This window comes from Pundamilia nyererei, unplaced genomic scaffold (assembly GCF_000239375.1).
Source record: "Pundamilia nyererei isolate P.nyererei 1_Seehausen unplaced genomic scaffold, PunNye1.0 scaffold00083, whole genome shotgun sequence".
NCBI classification, from domain to species: Eukaryota; Metazoa; Chordata; class Actinopteri; order Cichliformes; family Cichlidae; genus Pundamilia; species Pundamilia nyererei.
In genome coordinates, this window is record NW_005187484.1 from 1,081,624 (window position 1) to 1,094,088 (window position 12,465).

Here is a 12,465-nt window from a genome sequence, read left to right on the forward strand (position 1 = left end):
GAACAGCTGATCGGATCGGCAAAGCGTGTTTCTGGAATATTATGTTTTTGTTCCTGCAAGCGCTTTTTATGCAATTTTTGCAAAGCTTTATGCGGAAGGAAACCATGACCGAGGACAAGCTGATGGCATAAGATGTCCGACAATATTTTCACGGACCGGCCTTTAAGGTGTCGCGGATAAATTAGGGAGGGGCTAATAATTGGCTCAATCATTTTTAATGATCATGAAAGCCCAGATCGTAATTGTGATTAAAATTCAATTAATTGAGCAGCCCTAGTTGACGGATACATGCGCATGTGTGTTTTGACAACTGTAGGTACATGTGACCTTCCACAGATGAATTATTAAATTATACCATTATATTTAATATTTCAACTTCCAACTACTATGTGACAAATGCATGATGAGTAATAAGCTCAGCTGTGAAATCTTGACTTAAATCCAATAATGATGCACAGAAAAGCAACTACTTCAAACAGCTACTTGAAAATGAAGTGTTAATACAACAGTGGAAGTCTAATGACTTGATTAGACTTCCACTAACATTGCCTTTGGTTCTTACCTGCCATTTACAGGTTTAGACACCTACTTCAAGTCCAGATGATTTGATAAGACTGAGCCGGGCAGTTTCAGGTGCTCCTCAGTGAAGCAGCACTTTTTATACAGTTATGCTTCAGGAACTAACATGAGGAACACTGGAAGGAAACTGGTTGACAAAAAAAATATTGAAGATTTGCTTATGCTAAGCACCTGTCAGATAAATATGTGGGCTATTTCAGTGACTACACTGGTGGTTTCGAAAGGTGGAAGACTTTAATCTCAGTCGGTTGGAAAATTATATTTTACCACCTAAAAAAAGTCCTTGGCCTTTGGAAATCTTCTGCTGCACACTGTCTTAAAGTCAGGTGTTCACTTAATTGAATTTGGCCTGAACACATACTTCCTTAATTTGTCACTTCATAGATCTACATATTCAGGGACTTAGACGCACTTAGATTTGCATCTAAGTGCCTAGATTTAATCTTTATCAGTCATTGTTAGCTGATACCTGATCTATTTGATAAAGTCACTACTGGGGCTCCTGGTTACTCCTGGAATTTCATTGACTTTAGTGACATAACTGCTATGGCTTCACAGAACCCACACGAGCTTGATAAGGACAGAACTTGCACAAGATGTAGTCAACCTTTTCACAGCACGGCTGTAACAAGAGACACAATGTGACCGGAGCCAACAATAAATGTGACTCAAAGGCACCTTTTCTGTGAACTGAAAGACCTGTTTTGACCTCCTGTTTTGACTGAACCATGGCTACAATTTGAAGTCCTGTGCTGCTCCTCACTCACCCTGCGCCAACCTGTCAGCTTATACGGGATTTGCAGTTCAGACAAACTTATGCAAGAATGTACATGGGTGTGTGTGGTTAAAAATAGTCCACAGATTTTTTTTTTTTTTTTGTGCGCATGGCAGACGGTGTATACAAGTGCATATTGCCCGTGGGTGTAAGGGTGTGTGTGAGAGTCGATCTGCATGCTTTTCCCCTTTGTATGTTATCAAAACAGTTTCTTTTGTCAGCCAACAGGCGCCACTTTCCAAGAAATTTTATCCTGGTTCCTGTGTCTGTTTTCCGTGCACGGAATCGTTCTATATCGGATCTGGACATTTGATTATTAAGAAAGTGAACACACAACACAGTCATGTGACCCGTAAAAGGAATGTGCCCTGAATGATTTTTCTCTTTCTTTTTTTTCCTTCAAGGCCATGTCAACGAGTATTTCCAATTTAAAACTGATGATAGTTGGTGTCTGTGCTCAGCATGAATTATTCAATATTTGGCTGTTCTATATTTCACACTGTCCACGGGCACGCACGCGCACTAGTGCGCTCGACACACACACACACACACACACACACACACACACACACACACACACACACACACACACACACACACACACACACATAGTGAGTTTTACACGGTTCTTCTTTGCTGCATTTAGTTTTTAACCAAAACGCTTGAGATTTTTTTCCAATAGCAAAAATCTGATCTCTTTTAATGGTGAAAAAAACCCTGTAATAATATAACTAAATAAATAAATTAAATAAAATCACAGGACATGACATTTTAAACATGCTCAGTCAGACCACAACACATATTTCATCACGTATTTAACGGAGCCCCTTTCAGGCCCTTTAACTGTTTTTATTGCTTGTAAGAGCAGCTGTTAATTTTGCAGCGCTTTCACAGTGGTTTATTTCCATAAATGTTTAACTTCATTAACTTTTATAACACATGCAATTGAACCATTAAGTTAATGTTCACCTCTGAATGTAAAGGCACTCTTGGCCGTGTAGTGCGGTGCCTCCATTGATGTTGCAGGAAAGCTTGAGCAGGAAGAAGAGTGGGAGCGGGATTCATGGAACGATGAGGAGGAAGTAGAGTTGGAGAGCCTGTTACAACTTCACAGAAAAGTCATGTTATGTGATTCCACTTCATTGTGTTTTATTAGACACATCCCCAGTTCAACTTTGGGAGGATACACAAACGTCAGGTCTGTGCCAAATCAAACGGCTGGTGTGGCGACCCATTTGGAAATAAAGGAGCAGCCAAAAAGTACCTAAAGAATTACCAAGTTTGAGTCTGACTGTGAATTTTGTCCAAAATACTTGAGCATTAAGTCTACAGTGGACACCCGATGTCAGTATAAAAAGACATGATGCCAATTGTTGTTTGAGCAGTGTTGATACTCAACTTTGTGGACACGATAACGCAAAAATGAAGCGATGAGATATTGTCAGTGCGTCTGCTAAAAATCTTGATAAGTTCAAATCTCGGTGACTTTGACCTCAACGAGAAGAAAGTCACCTAGGACTTTCAAATTGATACAATCTACTAGGAGGCTGAGGGGCAGCACTGGCGGCTGTCAGTATTTTTGTAATTTACTATAGGCAGCAATATTCTCAAACAACTAAACCACCACCAACAATAACCTCCGTTACACTTCTAACACTGTTATTTCCACCACTACGTTGTAGATTTTACCCATTGTAATGAGAGTACATTGCTGATCCCCAAAGGGACAGCTTGAACTGTAGAGTATCTAGCACGGTGTTCTTATTCTTGCTTCTATTGAACATGACCAAATATAGTCCGATACACTTTTTGGGACCTTTCACAACCAAGTGAGTGCTGATGAAAGTATATACTGAAACACTTCAGGAATGAGGCTTCATTATACCCCATTTCCTTATTTGTCCTGTTCACTTTGGACTAACACTGTGATGTGTGCAACATTTTGCAAAAGTCTGAATGTGTTTGCATGTAAAGAATTGGGTTTATAAGTATCCAAATTTTGAACATCACACAGCAACTTTGATGCGGCCTTGATGGCCTTGCATGACCTGCTTCAGGAAGTTTTAAAAGCCTTGCTCTGTTGAGAGTGGAGGGGGCGGGGGCCAAGAGGAAATCATCAGTGCCCCAGTTCCTGTCCAGTACCCAAGATTACTATGGGAGGGCGAGCTGGCATCTAGGTGGTGCATAAAACTTGACATTTCCTGCCTCTTGTATTGCTGACTTGACTTTTGTGTGTGTGTGTGTGTGTGTGTGTGTGTGTGTGTGTGTGTGTGTGTGTGTGAGTGAGTGATGCAGCTTTTGGAGGGAGTCAGTTTGAGATGGAAGGTTCCTGTACTGAGGTCACAGATTACAGCCAGTAAGGAGTCACTGAGTCTATTGCTGAGCATAAATTTATTACGTAAACCTGTGAAAAAGCGAGGACGCAAACCAAGCTAATAGACATACAGTAAGATCTCAAACACACAGGAGGAACCCATCGAGTAAACAAACACTGAGTCATAAGGAGTATTATATAATACTACAGTGTAACATTTCTTGAAAGTCAATCTTTTCTTAATGAAATCAATCTTTTATGCTTAACTGTGGTTAAATTTACCCAGACCTAACCCTAACTTGATCTTACGCATCAACAGCAATATTTGAATGGCGCCATTTTAAAAGAGTTATCCTTTGGTGGAAGAATGTGGCCTGGGATGCTGAGTGGAGCAGCCGCTATCAAAACTCAAGTTAATGCATCACAAGCATAGGGCAGAATTTCAGCAGAGTGTATCTCATGTTGTATTTACACAGAAAGTGTTGCACTGCAGTTTTCATGCCATGTTTTCACTGTACACATAATAGTAACCAGGAGCTCCAAGTAACCAGAGCATCACATCTGTTTTTCATTTTCTATTTATTTTGCACTTCAAGCTCTGAGCAGTTGTAAGAGGCAGGTGACCTACGCTTAAGACTGCGCCTGAACGCCTCCTGTGTTGATACAGACTTTTGGTGATCCTCATTGAACTGTATTTTTGATTTGTTACTGACGTCTAGGGGCATGTTTAATATGTATGTTCCTTGAAACCTAAAAATATGACTGTCCATTTCCAGATGTATGGGCGTTACACCCAGGAGCTCGGGGTGTACGCCAAAGAGGAGGCCGCTCGGCTGAGGGAGAGCGGGCAGAGGCGATCAGTCAGCGATCGAAGCCGGACATTGGACCTGCTGGAGTACGACAAGGGCCGCTGTGCCAAGTGTCGGAGTAAGTTTCAGACCACACAGCCTCATACCGGTTTCTGGAATAAGGGCCACTGATGAGATTATTTCTGACCATTTGCTTAGCGTGATTTAATGACACTCAAATGAACAAAATTGGTGTGAAAAAAGTGCAAAGTTGGAGAGTTCCCGTTTGGCTTTAACTAAAATCTTTTTGGTGCCAGCACCAAAAATTTCCTCTTTTGTTTGAACATTTGTGACATATAATCTAAAATCCTGCCACTGCGGTGATCAGTGGGCCATTGCTCATTGCTATACAGTTTACTTTTTGGCCTTTTTCGTTATATCTTGTCATGTGTGATATAGCTATAGGACTTCTCTGTGACATTTTCTGGTGGTCGATAATGTCTGCCTTGGATGTGAGTGTCCCACAGTACTGACAAGACAAGATCGCTGAACATCGGGTTTTACTGTGGTTTGGCCATGTGCCCACTGACTGACAGCTCCAGTATGGCACAGTTCGATTACTATAAAGTGTGTTTACCCTGGTCATAGGGGCTTTTAGGAGGGAGGTTAGGGACCTTACTAAATTACTGGAATTCTGGACATTTCCGGGGCTTGGACGAAAGTTGATGGTTTTTCTAAATTGTTATTGGGAAGAAAAAAAATTAAGTCAGTCTTTGCAATGATTTAGCTCAGGACAGTCATAGAAAAGAAGTGCTATAGTGTGTGAGCCCCATTAATAGACATATAAACAGTACACACTCATATTTACATAGAGGAGCCTGAGACTTCCCCAGCTTGAGGAAAATTGTTTGGTCACTATTACCTTTGTGTTGAAAATGTAGTGCCAAAGGCACTTTGATAACTCTAAGATGGCTCCTCTGCCTTATGTTTAGCTTGAAGCATTTAGCTTACCGGAGAGTTAAAGGAAGAAAAGAGTCAAAAGTGCAAGAAAATGCTCACAAAGGCAATCCTTGGAGCTTTTTACTGCATGGCTGAATTCATGTGAACTTTCCCCAGCCTTTCTCTCCCTGCTGTTGGTGGGGATAAAAAATAATTATGAGTGTGTGTGTGCATGTTATTCAGGCAGATAAGATTAGATAAGATTGTGTATAGAATGCTTTGCAGGATGAAAGAGGTTGTTAACACAACATTACAAAGGGAAAGTCTTTGACATTTATGTTGGATTTTGAAGGCACATGCACAGACTGTCTGTCTCAGATGGTAACTGAGACTGAGGTACCAGTTTAATTCTTGGTCAAGCTTTATTTGTCAAGAGGTCTAAATCCAGACTGACACTGGTACAGACTGATTCAGACCCAAATCAGGATAAATCTCCATCAGAGGGATTGATTGCCTACAGTTGGAGTTTACATGGAGTGTTACTTTTACAGTATTGGGCTTGAATGTTTTTTTTCAAACGGTTATTTTTTTTCCTGTGGAATAATTATTTATAAAATACACCTTTTTATAAGAGTTCAAAATGAGTGCAGTTCACAAGTTTTGGTTTTCTGAAATAAAAGAAGTTCAAAAGCCATCAAAAATGTTCTGGCACTGGTCTGATTTAATATGTGAGTTAAATGGTCTATTTGTAACAATGGTCAGAGTTCAGGTTTTCAAATGCTATTCGGCCTGTTTTAACCAGATTTCTCCAATGAGCTTTTAATGTACTTTATTATTGCATTCACTCTGTTCAATGTGCCGGAGTCACTGGTAGCAAAACAGCCCCAGGAAATGATGCTACCCCCATCATGCTCTGCAGTACAGTTTTAGGTACTCATTCAAACTCTGATAATTATGGCAAGATACCTTCATTTTTATCTCATGTGAACATAAAAGTCTTTATGATTGTCCATATGATCACCCACAAACTTTAGTCAAGACTGAAGGTGTCGATTTGGGGCCTCTTTCTTCACCCATCTCAGGGGTGGGTGAAAACCTGGCTGACGGTAGAGGGTGCAGGGGAGACATTTCTGTTTTGCTTTTTGTTTTTTTCAGATATGCATTGATCACACTGGTCTATTTCACTATGTTTTTCAGTCCAATGAGTGCGGTAAAAGCCCAGGGAAGATCCCAGCTTTAGTCAGTCATGATCACTAAGAGAAAATTAAGAAACTTGACTCTTACAATTGCATGCTGTGCGGTCTCTGAGCCACAGAGAAAGGGGAGTTTGGAGAATTCAATGAAATCCCATTATTGTTAAAACAATGACCATAATGAGTGCACATAAACTCTTGACAGGAACCATACATAAAAAGATCCTAATGACTGGCTGAGCTGTTGGAGCTTGCCTGGTTGCTAGTGCAGTAATATCAATTTATAAATAGCTCATTCCTTTCTACTACTGCAGAAATGCTGAATGAAGACGTTTCTCTTTTTTAGCGTTATTTTAAGGACACACACTGTTCTGACTTAAATCAGCAGACAAAGGCACCTGTGGGTTGTGTGCTTATTGTCAGTGCGAGCAACGACATCATGTCCTGTATGGTGTGGGCGTAACGTTGCAGTAAAGCTGATTAAAAAGTTGCGAGTTAACAATCCAAACTGATAAAACAAGCAAAAAAAAAAAAAACAACCCAAAAACCAAAACTTCTCTTCCAAACCTTAGGGACATGTTGAAACGTTCTACTTCTCGACCTACACTAGCTTTATATTTTCCAGGTTTTTTAGCTTCCCCAAAAATGAATATCTTGCAAGCTCCCCTCAGCACATTGTTTGTTTTTCACAGTAGTGCCAAAGTTTTAGGAAAATTTGTGTCAGCAAATTAGTGTGCTGACATCACCATCTGAGGTCTAAGTCATCAAAGGTGAAAACCTTGATTCTAACTCTAGGCTAGCACAGAATGTAATTTTTGCTCTTACTGTTATCCTAAGTCTTGGCAATCAGGGAACAAATAAACTTATTGTTTAAAATGACACATCCGAAAAAGAAAAATCAGTTTTGCCTTTCTCCAGCAGATAGGGTTAAGTTAGGGTTATCTCCTATAATGATGTCTGCTTCAGAGGTCTGAAAGCAGAAACAGTAAATGTTGTACGCGTTTCTGAAAATGCATGCATTTCTGTTCCTGGTCAGCATTGGCCACACAATACAAGCAGCATGTTTGCTATTCCAGGTTTTTGTTGCAGGTGCTGCAAAAATGAATGTATTTGACTAACTTGCACTGTGCTCACATGCAAGCCTCCCTCTTAAAAATCCTGTAACCTTCAGAAGGGTTGGGGTTAGGCCAGCCACCAATCGTGGTGTGCAAATGTAAACGTTTTGCAGCGGCTTGGATCAGTGGACAGTAACTTAGGCTTCATCAGACTGCTCAAGGGTTGTTGACCATGCTGCTGCCTATTCAGTGTTAATGGACTGCCCTCTGCTGTTCATAAGTGATCGGTGCAATCATATAGACATGTTTGTCCTAAAATCAGCAGATTTTTTTTCTGTGTGTGTCCTCTGCTCTCATCTGAGTGATGAGTTTTGCCGTTGTTTTGCTGACAGCTGATGACTCAGCTACCAGTCCATCTCTTTTGCCTCCTCTCATCATCTCTACACTGATCAGGACACCAAAATGCCAGCGATTCAATGGATTAGTCCCTCAGCAGGTAGCTTCAAGCATGAGAGAGGGGATGTGGATAGCCCTGCGGCCACACACACTTTTCTCTCTGCAGGAGGGAAAAGGCAAATATAAACACACACAGAGTGAGGCAAAGGCATAAGCCACAAATCGACCGGCTTAGAACATGTGAATATAAACCTGAAACACACACACTTTTTTATTTATTCATTGCTGTGGGTTATGACTTGTGCATGGATATGGACACACAGATATACACAATCCTGTTGCGGAGTTCTGCACAATCTCTTTATTATTGCTCACACTGTTTTCTAATTCACACACACACACACACACACACACACACACACACACACAGAGCAGAGAAACAAACTCGCATCTCCCTTTTCATTTACTGCTGTTTAACGATGCTGAATGGCACAGCCAGGAGCAGTCTGCAGCCTGTCCTCTGCATTCTGCGGCCCCACAGGTGCTGTCATCGTTTCAGCTCCATGTCGACACTGTGGGTTTTTTTTTTTTCTTTAATGATTTATAGAAGTCCCAGCAACTCGGTGCAGCCTGAACAACAAGTAGAGTGGGTTTCAATATGGTCAGCATTAGAGTACAAGTGAGCTGTAAGATGCTGATGGTCTGTTAATGTGTGTTTAATGTCAGCTTTATTGCTGGTCAATTTTTAGGGAATGGTATAAAAAGGATGGGCTCATTAGATGAGAGTAAAATCCTAATAAGAATGTAGTGATGCATACATGGCCTTATATTTAAATTTAAACTCAGAACCCAAGAATGTGCTCTTGAAATTAGCATAAATCATGGGAGATACTTAACCTGGTGTTTATTTTTAGGCTTTTGTTCCTCAGCCGGGCGGGATTTTTTTTTTCTTTTTCGTTTTGAACAATTGTGGGTGGGTGTGTGCGTGGGCGTGTTTTCTTTTTTTTGGGGGGGGGGGGTCTCACACAATAAACTAACACATAGGGACAGAGGTGTTGTCTTTGTGAAGGACATTTCCCAGACACAACGGTTATACTTGTGTTGCAGCAGTGCTCAGAAGCTGATCCTGGAGGAGGGTCAGAAACTCACAACGGCACCTGTGAACTGAACAATATATTCATTTAATTTTTAGCTTGTAACTGGTGACTTTTAAACCGTTATTGCATTTGCCCTACCAGCTGTGCTCATCTATCATTCCCTTATGAGACAGAGTCCAGTCCTGCACCATCAGCAGTGGCATTGCTGCCCTTTCCATGCACGACCCCCTCTGAGCAAGTGACGAAAAAGTCCCTTTAAACTTTGAGACATCAGCAATTTAAAGAGCTCTGAATTTTAAATGCCTATAAGTTACAAATTTAAGGGCTAATGACTTGTGATATGATCCATGGAGAATCATATCACAAGTTACAAGAGGGGAGAACACACAAAAACAGTATATTCATATTTAGGACATTTTTTTTCCATATTTAGTAATTTAGTAATTTACATATGATTAAAATTAAACAAACTATAAAATGATGGCAGACTCTCAACAGACCACAGGTTTTATCTGTAACATAGGTCTTAAAGGATTGACAGTGATTTTATATACTCAAATTACCTCAATTTAAGGACCATAAAGTGGAAAACGGTTACCACAAGAGTGAGCATACGGTCTTTTCACCGACTGTTAGCTGTTCAACCACCCAGTGGAGTCCTTGGGGAAGGACTTATTCTTGTGCCACATAACCAGCAGGGTGCAGCATTGAGCTTCAGAGCGCTACACTGGTGCTAAAGGTGGGAATGTGTTTGCCGGAGAAAACAGGGACTCCGGAGAGGAAGAGTAATCTCGGCGGTCCCTCTTGTCCTCTACAGTAGTGTTTTTTGTAGTGTGTGTGTGTGTGTGTGTGTGTGTGTGTGTATAATCTGTGGATGTCAGGGATAATCTTCTTATCCTCAGCCTGCCTGTTCACACTGCATTGATTGGTCACACACATCTGTGCTGTATTCTGTTTTTTCATTTCATCCAATTATTATTACTATTATTTCTCTCTATAAAAAGAGGAAAAATCAGTTTTAAAATTTGGCTGAAGTTCCTGTATGTAGCCCCCAGAATAATTTAATACTGTATGATAATCACAGGCGAGACAATCGAATTTCCCCCTGTGTGTTATTTTGCTCTAAAGGTTGATGGCATAAAGATACTGCTTCTGATGTGAAATTGACCGTTTTAAATCGAATCCCCCACACCAGACAGGGTTGAAGGGTAAGGATTACACAAGCAGTGTGTGTGTGTGTGTGTGTGTGTGTGTGTGTGTGTGTGTGTGTGTGTGTGTGAATTCTGTTAAAAGAGCTCAGCCATGAGAACGGACATAAAATATTCAGCTGACAAGAGAAAGTTGCCCTGCCGAGCACAGACACACAGAGTGGAGCGGTAGACGGTAACTCACATAGATGCACCAATTCAAATCCCAGTCAAGCTTTATTCATCCACAGATGTGGCTCAGAGAACTGATGGGACTTGCCAAAGCAAATCAGCATCAGCACCATTAGCTCCCCCCACCCCTTGTTCTGTTTTTGTTGCTCTCGTCTCAGTTAATTGATTTTTTTTTCTTGCTTTAATTCTCAGAGAAAAAAAGATATAAAGCTGTTTTCTTGTGGTAATACAGGGGCTGAGACAAACAGGCTGGTAATAAAAGTGTCTATTTTTGTTCCCCTCCATTGCATTGTCTCCATCTTTTTGTTTCTGTTGCTGTGGTAAGAGGGAGAGGGAGGGTGGTCACCTGAAGCTTTTGGAAGCATGTGCTGGTCTTGCTGCTGATGTCACAGACTCTCTCATCTCAGAAGAGAAAGGGACACACACACACGGACACGCACACGCACGTGTGCCACATGTAAGCAGCTGTGCCCAGGAGGTGATCAAATCTACACAGCTGTCCTTTTTCTTCTTCTGTCTGTTTCTGTCCCTGAGTCCTCCTCAGTCTAATTGGCTCCAAGAGAGAGAGAGACACACACACACACACACACACACACACACACGTTTTGCTTCAACAGGTGTGATGTCAGCAGGAGCTCAGCGTGGCGCCGCATGTTGCCATGGTGACCGTCAGGCGCCTAGCGACCAACAGTTGCTCGCGTGCTCATGTCTTCTTCCCTTTCATCTTCCCTGCTCTTCAGCTCCTTCCTCGCAGCCCTCCTCTCTTGCTCCTGTGCTGTTTTCATTCATCTTCCTTCTTCTTCTTCTCTTCCTCTGTCTGTGTTCCTCCACTTGATGGTGGTGTAAAAAGATGGATTTAAACAGCAGAGCAGAAAAGCATCTGATATCCTGATGGCCTGCCCAAATGGTGGAATGGACACATTTGTCATGGGACACACATACACAGACTCGCACAGACAGACAATGGTACGCGCACTGATTAACCAGTGATACTTCCCATGTCGGCATTCAGGGACCCGTGTGAGGTGCAGGGTCTGTTGGTCTTACTAGCAGCTATGTGTCCTGTGTATAACCTGTGTTTAAATGCACCTGCATGTAAAAACTGTGTCTGCACAGAATTACAAGAAGAAGCTGTGAGGAAGCTTAAACATAGTAACCACATGCATAAAATATGATTAGGCAGAAAGGCAATGGTCATGTCAGCTAGTGTATGTAAGATGGCAGGATGTATTTTTAATGGATCAATTCTATGTTTATGAGACTGTATGAATCTTTTGGAACATGTAATTGCACAGTGATCAACATGTATTCATGAGTAAAATATTCTTTCTTTTCTATGAAATAAACTCTATGGACTAAATGACGTGACAGAGCTTTGGTCCATGTGGCTCACAATGACTTGTAACCCTGAGCTACAGCTATCCCACTACAGTCTCCAGCATCTTTCATATTATCATCGTGCACCCATTTCCCTCACTTCAGAGTCTCCATCATCGAGGCAACATAGCAGAGACTCTGTGATTGTGGTGTAAGACACCCTTCAAGGACCACATTTAACGAACCAGCAGCTTGTGCAGTGAATGGGCTCTGTTCCTCCATTCAAATCTACTCCGTACACACGCACGCACACACGCACGCGCACACACGCTTCTTAAACGTACGTTATACATGAGCCACATGTGTGTACTGCTCATGCGGCCGTGTGTTGGGTATCACACTCTGACGCACTGTGGGGGTGCTCAGATGTCATCACTTTTCACCTACCTGCCAGATCCAGGAAGCAACACAACTGACACTCACACAGAGATCGTGTGTGTGTGTGTGTGTGTGTGTGTGTGTGTGTGTGTGTGTGTGTGTGAGTGAGAACTTTCACTTTAATATATCAAGTAACCAAGGAGACTTGGACCACTAATCAATATTTGATACAGTGCCACTTGAGCTGTGTGTGTG

General features: G+C 41.6%; 1 protein-coding gene across 1 annotated transcript in view; it reads left to right on the forward strand.

Moving 5' to 3' along the window:
* clcn2c (chloride channel 2c) overlaps window positions 1-12,465 on the forward strand; it is a 170,781-nt gene that overhangs the window by 43,080 nt on the left and 115,236 nt on the right. The window contains exon 2 of the mRNA XM_013912200.1: window positions 4,445-4,595. Coding sequence (XP_013767654.1) covers window positions 4,445-4,595 — 151 coding nt within the window. The remainder of the gene's footprint in view (window positions 1-4,444; window positions 4,596-12,465) is intronic.